This window comes from Pelophylax lessonae, assembly GCF_965119305.1.
Source record: "Pelophylax lessonae genome assembly, chromosome: 4".
Taxonomy (NCBI): domain Eukaryota; kingdom Metazoa; phylum Chordata; class Amphibia; order Anura; family Ranidae; genus Pelophylax; species Pelophylax lessonae.
In genome coordinates, this window is record NC_138771.1 from 26,576,460 (window position 1) to 26,589,638 (window position 13,179).

Here is a 13,179-nt window from a genome sequence, read left to right on the forward strand (position 1 = left end):
TTGTTTTCCTTTTTTCCTTTAGAAGCCCCGGGCACTGAATCCAATGATGATTTTCAGATCAAGTTATGTGGGTGAAGAGTTTGTAGGAGATGGAGGGTATGATCCCAAACCTGAAGGAGCTGCACAAGAAGCTGCTGCAAGCTGCCCCCCTACATGAAGATCTACATACTTGTGCAGCACTGTTGGCACCATGCCTCCCGGGTGAACCAGCCAAAGGCTCAGGTAATTCTGGATTAAATGGTATAGTGTGTGTGTGTGTGTGTGTGTGTGTGTGTGTGTGTGTGTGTGTATGCAGTGGTGTATTTTGTTTTTGTGCTACCCTAGGCAAGACTAAAATCAAGCGCCCACCCGATCCATATTTGTCCCACCCCTTCCTGTTTAGGATCCACCCCTTCCTCTTTAGGCCCCACCTCTTCCTATTTGAGCTCCACCTCTGGGGTGAGAGAGAAGGGGGGAGGTGGGAAAAAGGGGACTCCCCTATCCCTCCATTCTACACCAGGAGGTACTCCCATTCCCCCCCCCCCCCCCAAAAAAAAAACGACGCCAGACTCTTACCTTTCCGCAGCCGGCCGGCTTCTTTTTACTAGCTGTGTGTAGTGAGGCTGCTGAGTCATGGCCACAGCCCAGGCTACAGCCACTGCCACCACCTCCTCCTCCCGCTTTCCTTCCCTGTCACTAAACGGTCGGTCCGCGGCCGCCCCTGGCGTCGCCCCTCTGGTGGGTGTCACCTGGGTGCGGTCTGCACCCCCGTTAGTGACACTACTGCTCAATGTGTCCCTTATGCCTGAGGGCAGCTCTACCCCCCTGAAAAATACCACCCAAGGCAAACACCTTGTTTGCCTCACGGTAGATAAACCCTTGCATTTATGTATACACGGTGTGTATGTATGTTTCAATGGCGACATGGGCCAGGTGCGTGCGCATGAACATGACTTTCCAGAGACACGTTGACACACAGGTGCATCTCAAAAAATTAGAATATATTAAAGTGAATTTAATTCAAAAAGTGAAACCAGTATATTTTATATACAGTGGGTACGGAAAGTATTCAGACCCCCTTAAATTTTTCACTCTTTGTTATATTGCAGCCATTTGCTAAAATCATTTAAGTTCATTCTTCTTCCTCATGAATGTACACATAGCACCCCATACTGACAGAAAAACACAGAATTGTTGACATTGTTGCAGATTTATTAAAAAAGAAAAACTGAAATATCACATGGTCCTAAGTATTCAGACCCTTTACTGTGACACTCATATATTTAACTCAGGTGCTTTCCATTTCTTCTGATCATCCTTGAGATGGTTCTACACCTTCATTTGATTCCAGCTGTGTTTGATTATACTGATTGGACTTGATTAGGAAAGCCACACACCTGTCTATATAAGACCTTCCAGATCACAATGCATGTCAGAGCAAATGAGAATCATGAGGTCAAAGGAACTGCCTGAAGAGCTCAGAGACAGAATTGTGGCAAGGCACAGATCTGGCCAAGGTTACAAAAAGATTTCTGCTGCACTTAAGGTTCCTAAGAGCACAGTGGCCTCCATAATCCTCAAATGGAAGACGTTTGGGACGACCAGAACCCTTCCTAGAGCTGGCCGTCCGGCCAAACTCCGCTATCGGGGGAGAAGAGCCTTGGTGAGAGAGGTAAAGAACCCAAAGATCACTGTGGCTAAGCTCCAGAGATGCAGTCAGGAGATGGGAGAAAGTTGTAGAAAGTCCACCATCACTGCAGCCCTCCACCAGTCGGGGCTTTATGGCAGAGTGGCCCGACGGAAGCCTCTCCTCAGTGTAAGACACATGAAAGCCCGCATGGAGTTTGCTAAAAAACACCTGAAGGACTCCAAGATGGTGAGAAATAAGATTCTCTGGTCTGATGAGACCAAAATAGAACTTTTTGGCCTTAATTCTAAGCGGTATGTGTGGAGAAAACCAGGCACTGCTCATCACCTGTCCAATACAGTCCCAACAGTGAAGCATGGTGGTGGCAGCATCATGCTGTGGGGGTGTTTTTCAGCTGCAGGGACAGGACGACTGGTTGCAATCGAGGGAAAGATGAATGCGGCCAAGTACAGGGATATCCTTGACAAAAACCTTCTCCAGAGTGCTCTGGACCTCAGACTGGGCCGAAGGTTTACCTTCCAACAAGACAATGACCCTAAGCACACAGCTAAAATAACAAAGGAGTGGCTTCACAACAACTCCGTGACTGTTCTTGAATGGCCCAGCCAGAGCCCTGACTTAAACCCAATTGAGCATCTCTGGAGAGACCTAAAAATGGCTGTCCACCAACGTTTACCATCCAACCTGACAGAACTGGAGAGGATCTGCAAGGAGGAATGGCAGAGGATCCCCAAATCCAGGTGTGAAAGACTTGTTGCATCTTTCCCAAAAAGACTCCTGGCTGTATTAGATCAAAAGGGGGCTTCTACTAAATACTGAGCAAAGGGTCTGAATACTTAGGACCATGTGATATTTCAGTTTTTCTTTTTTAATAAATCTGCAACAATGTCAACAATTCTGTGTTTTTCTGTCAGTATGGGGTGCTATGTGTACATTCATGAGGAAGAAGAATGAACTTAAATGATTTTAGCAAATGGCTGCAATATAACAAAGAGTGAAAAATTTAAGGGGGTCTGAATACTTTCCGTACCCACTGTAGATGCGTTACACACAGAGTGATATATTTCAAGCATTTCTTTCTTTAAATTTTGATGATTATGGCTTACGGGAAAATTAGAATATTACATGAGACCAATAAAAAAAAAAAAAAAAAAGGATTTTTAATACAGAAATGTTGGCTTAGTGAAAAGTCTGTCCATGTACAGTATAGGATGCACTCAATACTTGGTCGGAGCTCCTTTTGCATGAATTACTGCATCAATGCGGCGTGACATGGAGGCGCTGCTGAGGTGTTATGGAAGCCCAGGTTGCTTTGATCGTGGCCTTCAGCTCATCTGCATTGTTGGGTCTGGTGTTCTCTCATCTTCCTCTTGACAATACCCCACGGATTCTCTATGGGGTTTAGTTCAGGCGAGTTTGCTGGCCAATCAAGCACAATGATACCATGATCATTAAACCAGGTATTGGTAGTTTGGCAGTGTGGGCAGGTGCCAAGTCCTGCTAGAAAATGAAATCAGCATCTCCATAAATTTGGTCAGCAAAGTGAAGCATGAAGTGCTGGAGGCCTGCGCTGACTTTGGACTTGATAAAACACAGTGGACCAACACCAGCAGATGACATGGCTCCCCAAATCATCACTGACTGTGGAAAATTTTGCATTTCATTTGGAAATCAAGGTCCCTGAATCTGGAGGAAGAGTGGAGAGGCACAGAATCCAAGTTGCATGGGGTCCAGTGTGAAGTTTCCACAGTCAGTGATGAATAATTGCTTAGCTTACCCTTTCAACAAAATATATTTGGGTGGATGTGTATAAAAAAATTAATTTTTTAAAGCTGACATTAAACATAGTTACATTGGTCCATCTAGCATGCCATACCTGTGGAATCCCTGTGGAAGCTGGAAATCGCTGTAGTAGGCATCACTGCTACAAAACTTTGCCACTAGCTTCCAGGTCCCGTGGCGAGTGGCTGCCCTGCTGCTTACTGAGCACAGGGGATCTTTTGCTCAACACAGGCACCATTCAGAGGACACTTGGCATTTATTAAAGGAAATTGTTCTCTAGTTGGACAAGGTGGAGACTGTGACTTCTCTACCTCGTTCAATTGCATGCGTTATGATAATGCAAATTGTTCCTTGAATGGCGCTCAGGCTGAATGAGTGACCTGTGTTCACAATGCAACAGGGCAGCCGTCTGGCACGGAACCAAGAAGCTAGGGGAGATCTCTGTAGTAAAAATGCCTACTACAGTGATTTCCATCTTCCATTGGGATCCTACAGGTACGGCACATACATACTTACATTGATACAAACTGGACCAAGGTAACTATTTAGAAATTGGCATATTTAAACTTCAACTTTGTCACTTAAATATGATATTCTGCTTATGCATATTTTTATACCTTCAAACGCAGCTGTCCTCTTGCTTTCACATGCTTTCCAGTTTCTCCTTACTGCCTCTTGTTAAAAATTTGTTAGAGTGGTGACTCCCACATTGCAGTCAAAGTGTACCTGAAAGGAGACCACTTCTGCTGGACTGGCGTTACAAAACCCATAGTACTCTTAGGATTCTTTTCTTGGGGCTGTGCCTTACCTCAAATGTTTATATTTAACCTTCCTAGCGTTATTCCCGAGTGTGGCTCGGGGTTACACTTCAGTACCAAAAGCGGTAACCCCAAGCCACACTCGGGGTACCGCCAGAAGCATCGCTGGATCCTGGTAGAGGGGTAACTTACCTTGTCACTGGGATTCAGTATTGTATACGGGCGGTGTGTGGCGGTGGATCTTCCTCCCGATTCTCTCTGTGCTCCGGCTTCCGTCTCCTGCGACGTGACGCTCGCAGGGGGGTGGAACCGGCGGCAAATTCAAACGTAAAACACACCAAAGATACGGATACATTGCAAATATATCTATGTGTGTGTGTGTGTGTATGTGTGTGTGTGTGTATATGTATGTATATATATATATATATATATATATATATATATATATATATATATATATATATATATATATATATATAATATTACATACTTATTTATAGTCATTTATTATAATTTATGATTTTGTGTTTCAAACTTTATCATACCCGAGATGTTATATAGAAGAACGCACAGTAAAAAAAAATCATATGTAAATAGTTGGTTTGGGCTGCTCATTCTTAAGAATTACATGCAAAATAATTGTACCGCTTTCAGCACCTAAAATCGGAAAGAATCATACCGCCAGGGAGGTTAAAGGGTAAGTTCACCTTTTACAAGAAACTTCTCACCTCCACCATCACAGGATTGAGCTTTTTCTCTGATTCAAACCCCCTCACATGATTTTTCTGACTCATTTACCGGCCCCTTCCCTGCTCTCCATCCTGACAGATCCCACACAGGGCTGACGGGTTTCTGACGAGGGGGGGGGGAAGCACACAGGGGCCAGAGGCAGCGGAATAGGGAGGGAACGACAAGTGGAGAGGAATCAATGCCCTTCATTTCCCTCCTGCAGCCGCAAAATGTTTGTGGGAGGGAGAGGAGGGGAAGCGGGAATTCAGCAGCTGCATAGAGAGATCGGTTCCTCTACATGCCGCCACCCTCCTATCTAGGTGTATGTAAGCCCCTGTACTGGTCCGAAATCATTATGGTGTGGGGTTGGTTTTCAGGGGTTGGGCTTGGTCCTTTAGTTTCAAGGAAGGGATCTCCTAAGGCATCAGCATACCAAGACATCTTGGACAATTTCATGCTCCCAACTTTGTGGGAACAGTTTGGGGATGGCCCCTTCCTGTTCCAACATGACTGCACACCAGTGCACAAACAAGGGCCATAAAGACATGGATGAGCGAGTTTGGGGTGAAGACAATTGACTGGCCTGCAGAGAGTCCTGAACTCAACCTGATAGAACACCCTTGATGAGTTAGAGCGGAGACTGTGACCCAGGCCTTCTCGTCCAACATCAGGGCCTGACTGCACAAATGGGCTTCTGGAAGAATGGTCAAACATTTCCAGAGACACACTCCTAAACCTTGTGGACAGCCTTCCCAGAAGAGTTGAAGCTGTTATAACTGCAAAGGGTGGGCCAACTCAATATTGAACCCTACAGACTAAGACTGGGATACTATTAAAGCTCATGTGCGTGTAAAGGCAGGCGTCCCAATACTTGTATGTACAAATTATACATACTGTGTGTGTGTGTGTGTGTGTGTGTGTGTGTGTGTGTGTGTATAATATATATACTGTACATTTTTTTTTTTTTTTTTTTTTTTTTTTACAAGCAAGATTGTTACTGTTACTTTTTATTTTTTGCAGGGTCTGAACTCACTGTGTGTGTGGAAAATGTACTCATCCCTTGGGTCCCCCGGGATGTGACCTTGCTGAAGCTGTCGCTTATTCAGATTTTAATCATCAAGGCAGACAATCTGTGCACTGAACCTCCCATCAGATGTCAGTATTCCCGTGTACTGGAGCTGCTGCAACAAACTGGAATAGAGGCAACAATAGTAAGAAATTAATGTATAACACAACACTGCTTTGTACCCATAAGAAAATTAAAAAACAAAAAATAGTCCTATGTCCATCTGAAATGTTAGTAATGAGTGATATTAAAGAATTTTCAACCTTTACAGCACTGAGGATCTCACTTTCCACACCGTGGGGTTGATTTACTAAAAATGGAAAGTGCAAAATCTGGAGCAGCTTGCATGGTAGCCAATCCGCTTCTATATTCAGATTGTTCCATGAAGCTTTGACAAGCCAAGCTGATAGCAAAATCTGTTCCTTCTCTGCATAGAAACCAATCAGCTTGAAGGACCCGATTTTGCATCAGCTTGGTTTGTCAAAGCTTCATTGAACAATCTGAAGATGGAAGCTGATTGGCTACCATGCAAGCTGTACCAGATTTTGCACTCTCCAGTTTTAGTAAATTGACCCTCTTGTGTTTTCATTGGAATTAGGCCTGGTTCACAGTTATGTAGGTTGCAGCTGATGCGCTTTCCAGGTGCGTTTTGCATTTTTTCACACACATTTTTGATCCGTTTTGCGTTTTTTGGGAGGTGTCTGTTGTCTTGATGGGGAAACCAGCAGAAATACATAAAAACTGCGAGCACTGTGTTTTTTAATGTGTTTTTCTCCTTTCACCCTTCCAGGACGGCCTACATATGAGAGATTGTGGCTCCGCCTCACAGGAAACACAATTAATTTGCAGCTGTTAAAAAGGTCCCACCCATCCTTGAGCTTCAGTTCCGTTGTGTTTCCAACCTCACATCGGAACGTTTGTTTTTTTACTTAACTGAAGGCAAAGGACTGTCTGATAGGTACCCCTGGAAGGCAGCTTCGGTCGGCCTAATGGCCGGTTCCTCCCTAGCTGCATCCTGGAAACAGGAACTTTCAGGTCGCCAACATGCCAGGTAGTGCGGTTTACCTTACAGTGAAGGTCCCTCTATACCTGAAGTCCTGTTGTCTCTGCAGGAAAGTCTCCTCCATTGGCTCCCTTAGGCGGTAAGGATTTCGAATTTCCCGCCAAGGAGCACGCCTCAAGCCTCACTGGGAGTCCGGAAGTTCCGGCGGAAGAGGCGGAGCGAGTGATACCCAGAAGAGGCACAGCGTGGAGGAGACGCCGGGTCCATGTGAGTTCATGGCGGAGTCTCTGGCTAAGAGAGGGCTGAAATTGCCCCAAAAAGAGACACGGATGTCCGCACTTCCCACGGAGGAAAAGCGGCAGCGCAGGTGGCGACAGGACCGGGTAAGTGACTACACGGTGGCGGGCCGACTGCTGTCTATTGGAAGACAGGCATGCCTTGCCATTTCCTGACCTAATGTTAGCCGCAGTGGTAGACTAGAGATGTCTATTGTGTCACATTATTGTGTCTCTTTTGTCTTCTTGTGTTATACACAGGTCTGCCACCGGCACAGGAAGCCCCTGCCAGACCCCCTTCCACAGCCAGCACTAGCATGTCTAGAAACTGTGGGGTTAGATTGTCTAAGTCTTACTTAAAGCCCTTATGCCATACTTGTATTAATAAGTTAGCAGGGCAAGAAGCATCAATCCTAATGAAAGATTTTCTCAAATCAATGCAAGAGGAAATGTTAGCTACGATTCAGTCATTTAGGACTACAGCAGCTATCCCTCAAACCCCAGCAGAGGAAGTTTCCAAGGATAGCTTATCCTCCCAGGATAGAGGGTGGTCAGGAGGACCCTCATCTCTCTGGTCAGGATCTCAAACCATTCCATCAACGCAAGTCAGGGAACAGGAAGATCCAGGGGAAGGCACTAGTTACATGGGAGGTCCTTCCAGTTCGGATAAGGACTCAGAAGGTAACAGTGAGGAGGAAAAAGATAATTTTAAAAGAAACAAAAGCCGTTTTTCCGTTTGGAATATATGGAGGGTCTCCTTAAAGTGGTACATGCCACTGAGTTTCTGTGTTTCCTTCTATGGAACCAAAGACACAAACTGCTGTGAGAAAATAAAGTCCCTGACCCTTTTCAAAAAAACACACCGGTGGAAAATGCACAGATGTGAAGGTGACCCATAGGAAACCATGGTAAATGGATTGTAGTGTGTGAAAGCGCACTGAAAAATGCATAGCTGTGAACCAGGCCTTAGACGAGCTGCAGCTGCCGAAAACACTAAACATTATATTTATTTATGTGTTTATTAGAGGGATTTATGTAATGCCAATAATTTACGTCAGTCCCTGCCCCCAAGGAGATTACAATCTAAGGTCCCTATCTCACATACTACAGCTAATTTAGACAGGAGCCAATTAACCTAAGAGCGTGTCTTTGAAGTGCGGGAGGAAACAGGAGTATCAGGAGGAAACCCACATAAGCCCAGGGAGAACATGCAAACTCCATGCAGACAGTGTCCAGGCCTGAATTCGAACTGATTACCCCAGCGCTTCAGGGCAAGAGTGCAAACTTCTACTATGCTGCCATGTTATGCCTTGGGATCCCATAGATTTCTAGAGGTGCCTTCCTTTCAAAGCTGCAGAAATTTTAAATCCAGGAAAAAAAAGTTTATATATACATACATACATTTTAAAGATGGTAATATTAGCAGGAAGGCCAGGTTCACACATGTCCGGTGTGAATTTCCTAAGCAGTTGTTCAGCTGCGATTTTAGATGTGGTTCAGATGCAAATTTTTGTAGCTGGCGGCCACCTGCATCTATAACATTAGATGGTTGTTAAGGAGCGCTCTGAGAAGCCAGCTGCGGTGTCCTTAACAACGGATGACTCGTCAGCTGGATTTCTCCCCTGCCCCAAAGCACTCCCCCATGTTAATGGCATGCGGCCTGGTATGGTTCAGGAGGAGGGGGGCCACTCGCGATCCCCCCCTCTTTTTCCTGGCCTGTCATGCTGCATGCTTGGATAAGGGTCTGGCATGGATTTTAGGGGGAACCCCACACCATTTTTAAAAAAAAAAAGTTTTATTTTGATGTGGGAGTTCCCCCTCAAAATTAATACCAGATCGAAGGGCCTAGTATGGATTGGAGGAGGGGGTGCCACACTGTTGTGTTTTTTTTTTTTTTTTTCAGATTAAATTCTTGTTCGATACTGATGACGTGCGATCCCAGATGTGTTATCATAGAAGGCAATTAACCTGAAATTTGCATCTGAACCGCACCGCGAGGCTAAAAAAATGTACAGAACTCTTTTTCAAATCGCAGCAAATTCGCACTGCCACTGCACCCGCACATATGTAAACCGGCTCTATGGAAAAGGCTGCCGGTTCACGTCATGCGAATCAGATGCGGTTCAAAACGCATCCAATTCGCATATATATATGAACGGAGCCGAAAAGAAAGCAACTTCCATACACTTCATGGGGTAAGAACATGTTTTTTTTTTTTTTGCTGAACACAATGCCTGTTGTACAGCTTTGGCAGACGAAAGCCCAGGAGCCTTAATAAATGCAAAGGGACAGAGAGTGAAAGAGGAATAGAAAGAGCAGAATATAAAGTGGGAAGGGTTGTACTTGACCAAAATTCTGTTCTGGCACCTACAAGGGGGTTGTATTTGTGGTCCTCTGATCAGTTTTTAGTCTGATTTACATATGAGATAATTCTATTACAGTATATAAACCATAGTGCAGCGCTAGATTAAAAAATATGTACAGAAAATAAGATGAAATGAAAAGCGAGTCCAAATAAATGAATAATTGTGGCCAAAAGGAAAATTTCCGCTATATTTCCACATGAGATTCTCCACACAAGATGACAGGGTTGTGATCCACCACCATGTGTCACATGAATGCCCTTACCAGAGCAAATGGACTGTAACACTTTAAAAATTGGAGACGCTTAAGTGCATTGAGACTCTTTTTCATAAGTGTTCCAGTCCATTTGCTCTGGTAAGGGCATTCATGTGACACATGGTGGTGGATCACACAACCCTGTCATCTCATGTGGAGAATCTCATGTGGATGGAAATATAGCTGGAAATATTCCTTTTGATGACTTTGGGACTGTTTATTTATTTATTTATTTGGATTCACTTTTCTTTCATCTTATTTTTGCACATATTTGTCATCTAGCGCTGCACTATGGTTTATATATTGTATATCAATTTGTGTTGATTGATGTGTCGTCTGCTTTTTTTATATCCTTTAAGTGCAATTTCTTTCTTTTTTGATTTATTAATTATGTTACAGTATTTGTGTTTAACAATATTTCTTGATTCTCTGTACAGGTCAGACTATTAAATACTTCTGATAAGGTGCTGTCACATATCTCCTCCAAGTGCCTCTCTTATTTGGTGCTATATCAACTAAAATATCAGGTATCTAATCTGCTCTCTGACGGTGTACTCTTTACCTGTACAGTGACGTTTTTTATATTTATCCTTTGTCTGTATTTGATCATCATGCCTTATCTTTAGTAGTATAAAGCATTTATTTCTCGTTTTCGAGGGTTGAAACTATGCCCATGTTGTAACTAGGGATGGACCGATTATCGGCAAGGCTGATATATCGGTGGCCGATTATGCACTTTCCCCGATATATCGGCATCCGTTCTGGAACTGCCCGATATTGCAGATATTTTTGTAACATCATTCTGCCTCCCTCGCCTTGGACAGCCTCATCTGGAGTCAAGACTAGTTTCGCGGGAGTATATCACAGCCATACACCCACCCACAGCAGCCCTGTGCCAGCCAGCCACCCACATCCAAAGGCCCTGTACCAGCCAGCCAGCCACAGGCCCTGTACCAGCCAGCCAGCCACAGGCCCTGTACCAGCCAGCCAGCCACAGGCCCTGTACCAGCCAGCCAGCCACAGGCCCTGTACCAGCCAGCCAGCCACAGGCCCTGTGCCAGCCACCCACCCACCCACTGCAGGGTGCCAGACAGACAGCCAGCCACCCACAGACAGGGTGCCAGCCACATGCACTGTACCAGCCAGCCACCCACAGGTCCTGTACCAGCCAGCCACCCACCACAATGTGCCAGCCAGCCACCCACCACAATGTGCCAGCCAGCCACCCACCACAATGTGCCAGCCAGCCACCCACCACAGGGTGCCAGCCAGCCACACCTCACAGGGCAGGGTGCCAGCAAGACAGCCATTAAGCATTAAACAAAAATTAACATGTTCAGTACCAGATTTGTTGTTTTTTTTTTTTTTTCAAAATTTTGCGTTTTTTTTTTTTTTTGTTTAGATACAGTGTTGCATGACCAGAGATGTATAGTAACAAAGTAGAACTACTTAAAGCGGAGTTCCAGCCATTTCACTCACCTGTCCAACGGTCCAGCGATGCGGCCGCCCGAAGCCTCGATCCTCTCCCTCGGCGCCGGCATCACTGCTGTGGGCACCCGGCTGTGACAGTTTGCGGCTTCCCAGCCGGGTACGCACTGCGCATGCGCGAGTTGCGCTATGCGCCGTGATTGGCCGGCAATCTTCTGGGACCTTTGACATGTCCCAGAAGATTGCAGGGAGGGAGGGGGAGAGGAGAACTTCCGCTCAGGGCGCCGCGGCGCTCCGAGCGGAAGTGGGAGCGGGCACCTGTCAAAACTAGGTACCCGCACCCCCCCCCCAAAAAAAATGACATGCCAAATGTGGCATGTCAGGGGGTTAGGAGCACCTAAAGCGGAAGTTCCACTTTTGGGTGGAACTCCGCTTTAAGTACTGTACTTAAGTACCGAAATGCGGTATCTGTACTTTCCTAGAGTAGAAATTTTTTTTCTCCTACTTCTACTTTTACTTCACTACATTTTTTCGATGATTTCGATACTTCTACTCCGATATTTTTTTTTTTTTGTGCTGCATAGTTACTCGTTACTTTTAAAAAAATTACCACTGCCAGAACAGTAGATGGCAGGTTGCATAAAGCTCAAAAAAATGTGTCATTTGTAAATCAGCGCATACGAAAATAAAAGGCTGTGTATAATAAAAGCTGCTATACCAAATCTTTCCAATAAAAAGAAAATATGAAACAACAAATAAATGGTGCTACAGCGCTTAAAGTGCATCAAGAAACTACTAACAAACACAGGTTAATCATTTGAATAAATCATTTGAAATAATAGAAAACAATATGATGTTCAAACTTTTGACTTCTTTCTTTAATAACTACATAACACAGTACTTGTACTTCTACTTTCAGTACTTGAGTAGAAATTTTTTTTCAAAACTACTGGTACTTTTTACTTTTAGTACTTAAGTAGCAATTTTTTTTAAAAAAACTACTTGCAATACTTAAGTAAAAAAAATGTTGAATACTTTAGTACTTCTACTTAAGTAACTTTTTCTGCGAGCACTTCCACTTCTACTCAAGTCACTTTTTGATCGAGCACTTGTACTTTTACTCAAGTAGAAATTTCGAGTACTTTATACAAGTCTGCATGACCGTGTAATTGTTGTTTTGCATAGAGCAGCCCCTATCCTCCTCTTCTGGGGTTCCTGCCAGTGCTCCTGGCTCCTTTTGTGGCACACCTGCAGGTTCAACCCCCAGGCTGCGCTGCTTGTGTGTATAGCCCCCCCCCACTCTCACCTCACAGGCTGTGATTGACTGCACCAGGAGTCAATGGCTCCTCCTGCTATCTCTGAGCCAGTGAGGAGAGAGAGCGCAGCAGACATGAAAGGTTTTTTATCTTAATGCAGAGAATGCATTAAGGTAAAAAAAAAACCTTTTGCCTTTACCACCACTTTAAGCATTGTAAATGTTAAAGAGTTGTAAAGGCAGAAGGTTTTTTTTATCTTAATGCATTCTGTCCATTGGCATGAAAAGCCTTCTGAGTGGCAGGCCGAACAGCAGCTCCTTGTCTGAATGGACACGCAGAGCTGCAGCTTGGCTCGGCCCCTCAGGAGGGAGGGGCCAGGAGCAGGAAGAGGGACCTGAGAAGAGGAGGATCCAAGCTGCTCTGTGCAAAACCAACTGCACAGAGGAGGTGAGTATAACAGGTTTTTTTTATCTTAATGCATTCTGTCCATTGGCATGAAAAGCCTTCTGAGTGCAGCAGCCCCCCTAATACTTACCTGAGCCCCTTCTCTATCCAACGATGTCCACAAGTCCCTTGGTCGCCTGGGACTCTCCCTCTCGATTTGGCTTAGACACAGCAGCAACGCCAATGGCTCCT

General features: G+C 44.8%; 1 protein-coding gene across 1 annotated transcript in view; it reads left to right on the plus strand.

Moving 5' to 3' along the window:
* Positions 1 to 13,179, plus strand: part of LINS1 (lines homolog 1) — a 76,016-nt gene that overhangs the window by 41,165 nt on the left and 21,672 nt on the right. The window contains exons 2-4 of the mRNA XM_082253050.1: positions 23 to 222; positions 5,917 to 6,107; positions 10,297 to 10,386. Of these exons, the coding sequence (XP_082109176.1) occupies positions 90 to 222; positions 5,917 to 6,107; positions 10,297 to 10,386 (414 nt within the window). The 5' untranslated portion in view covers positions 23 to 89. The remainder of the gene's footprint in view (positions 1 to 22; positions 223 to 5,916; positions 6,108 to 10,296; positions 10,387 to 13,179) is intronic.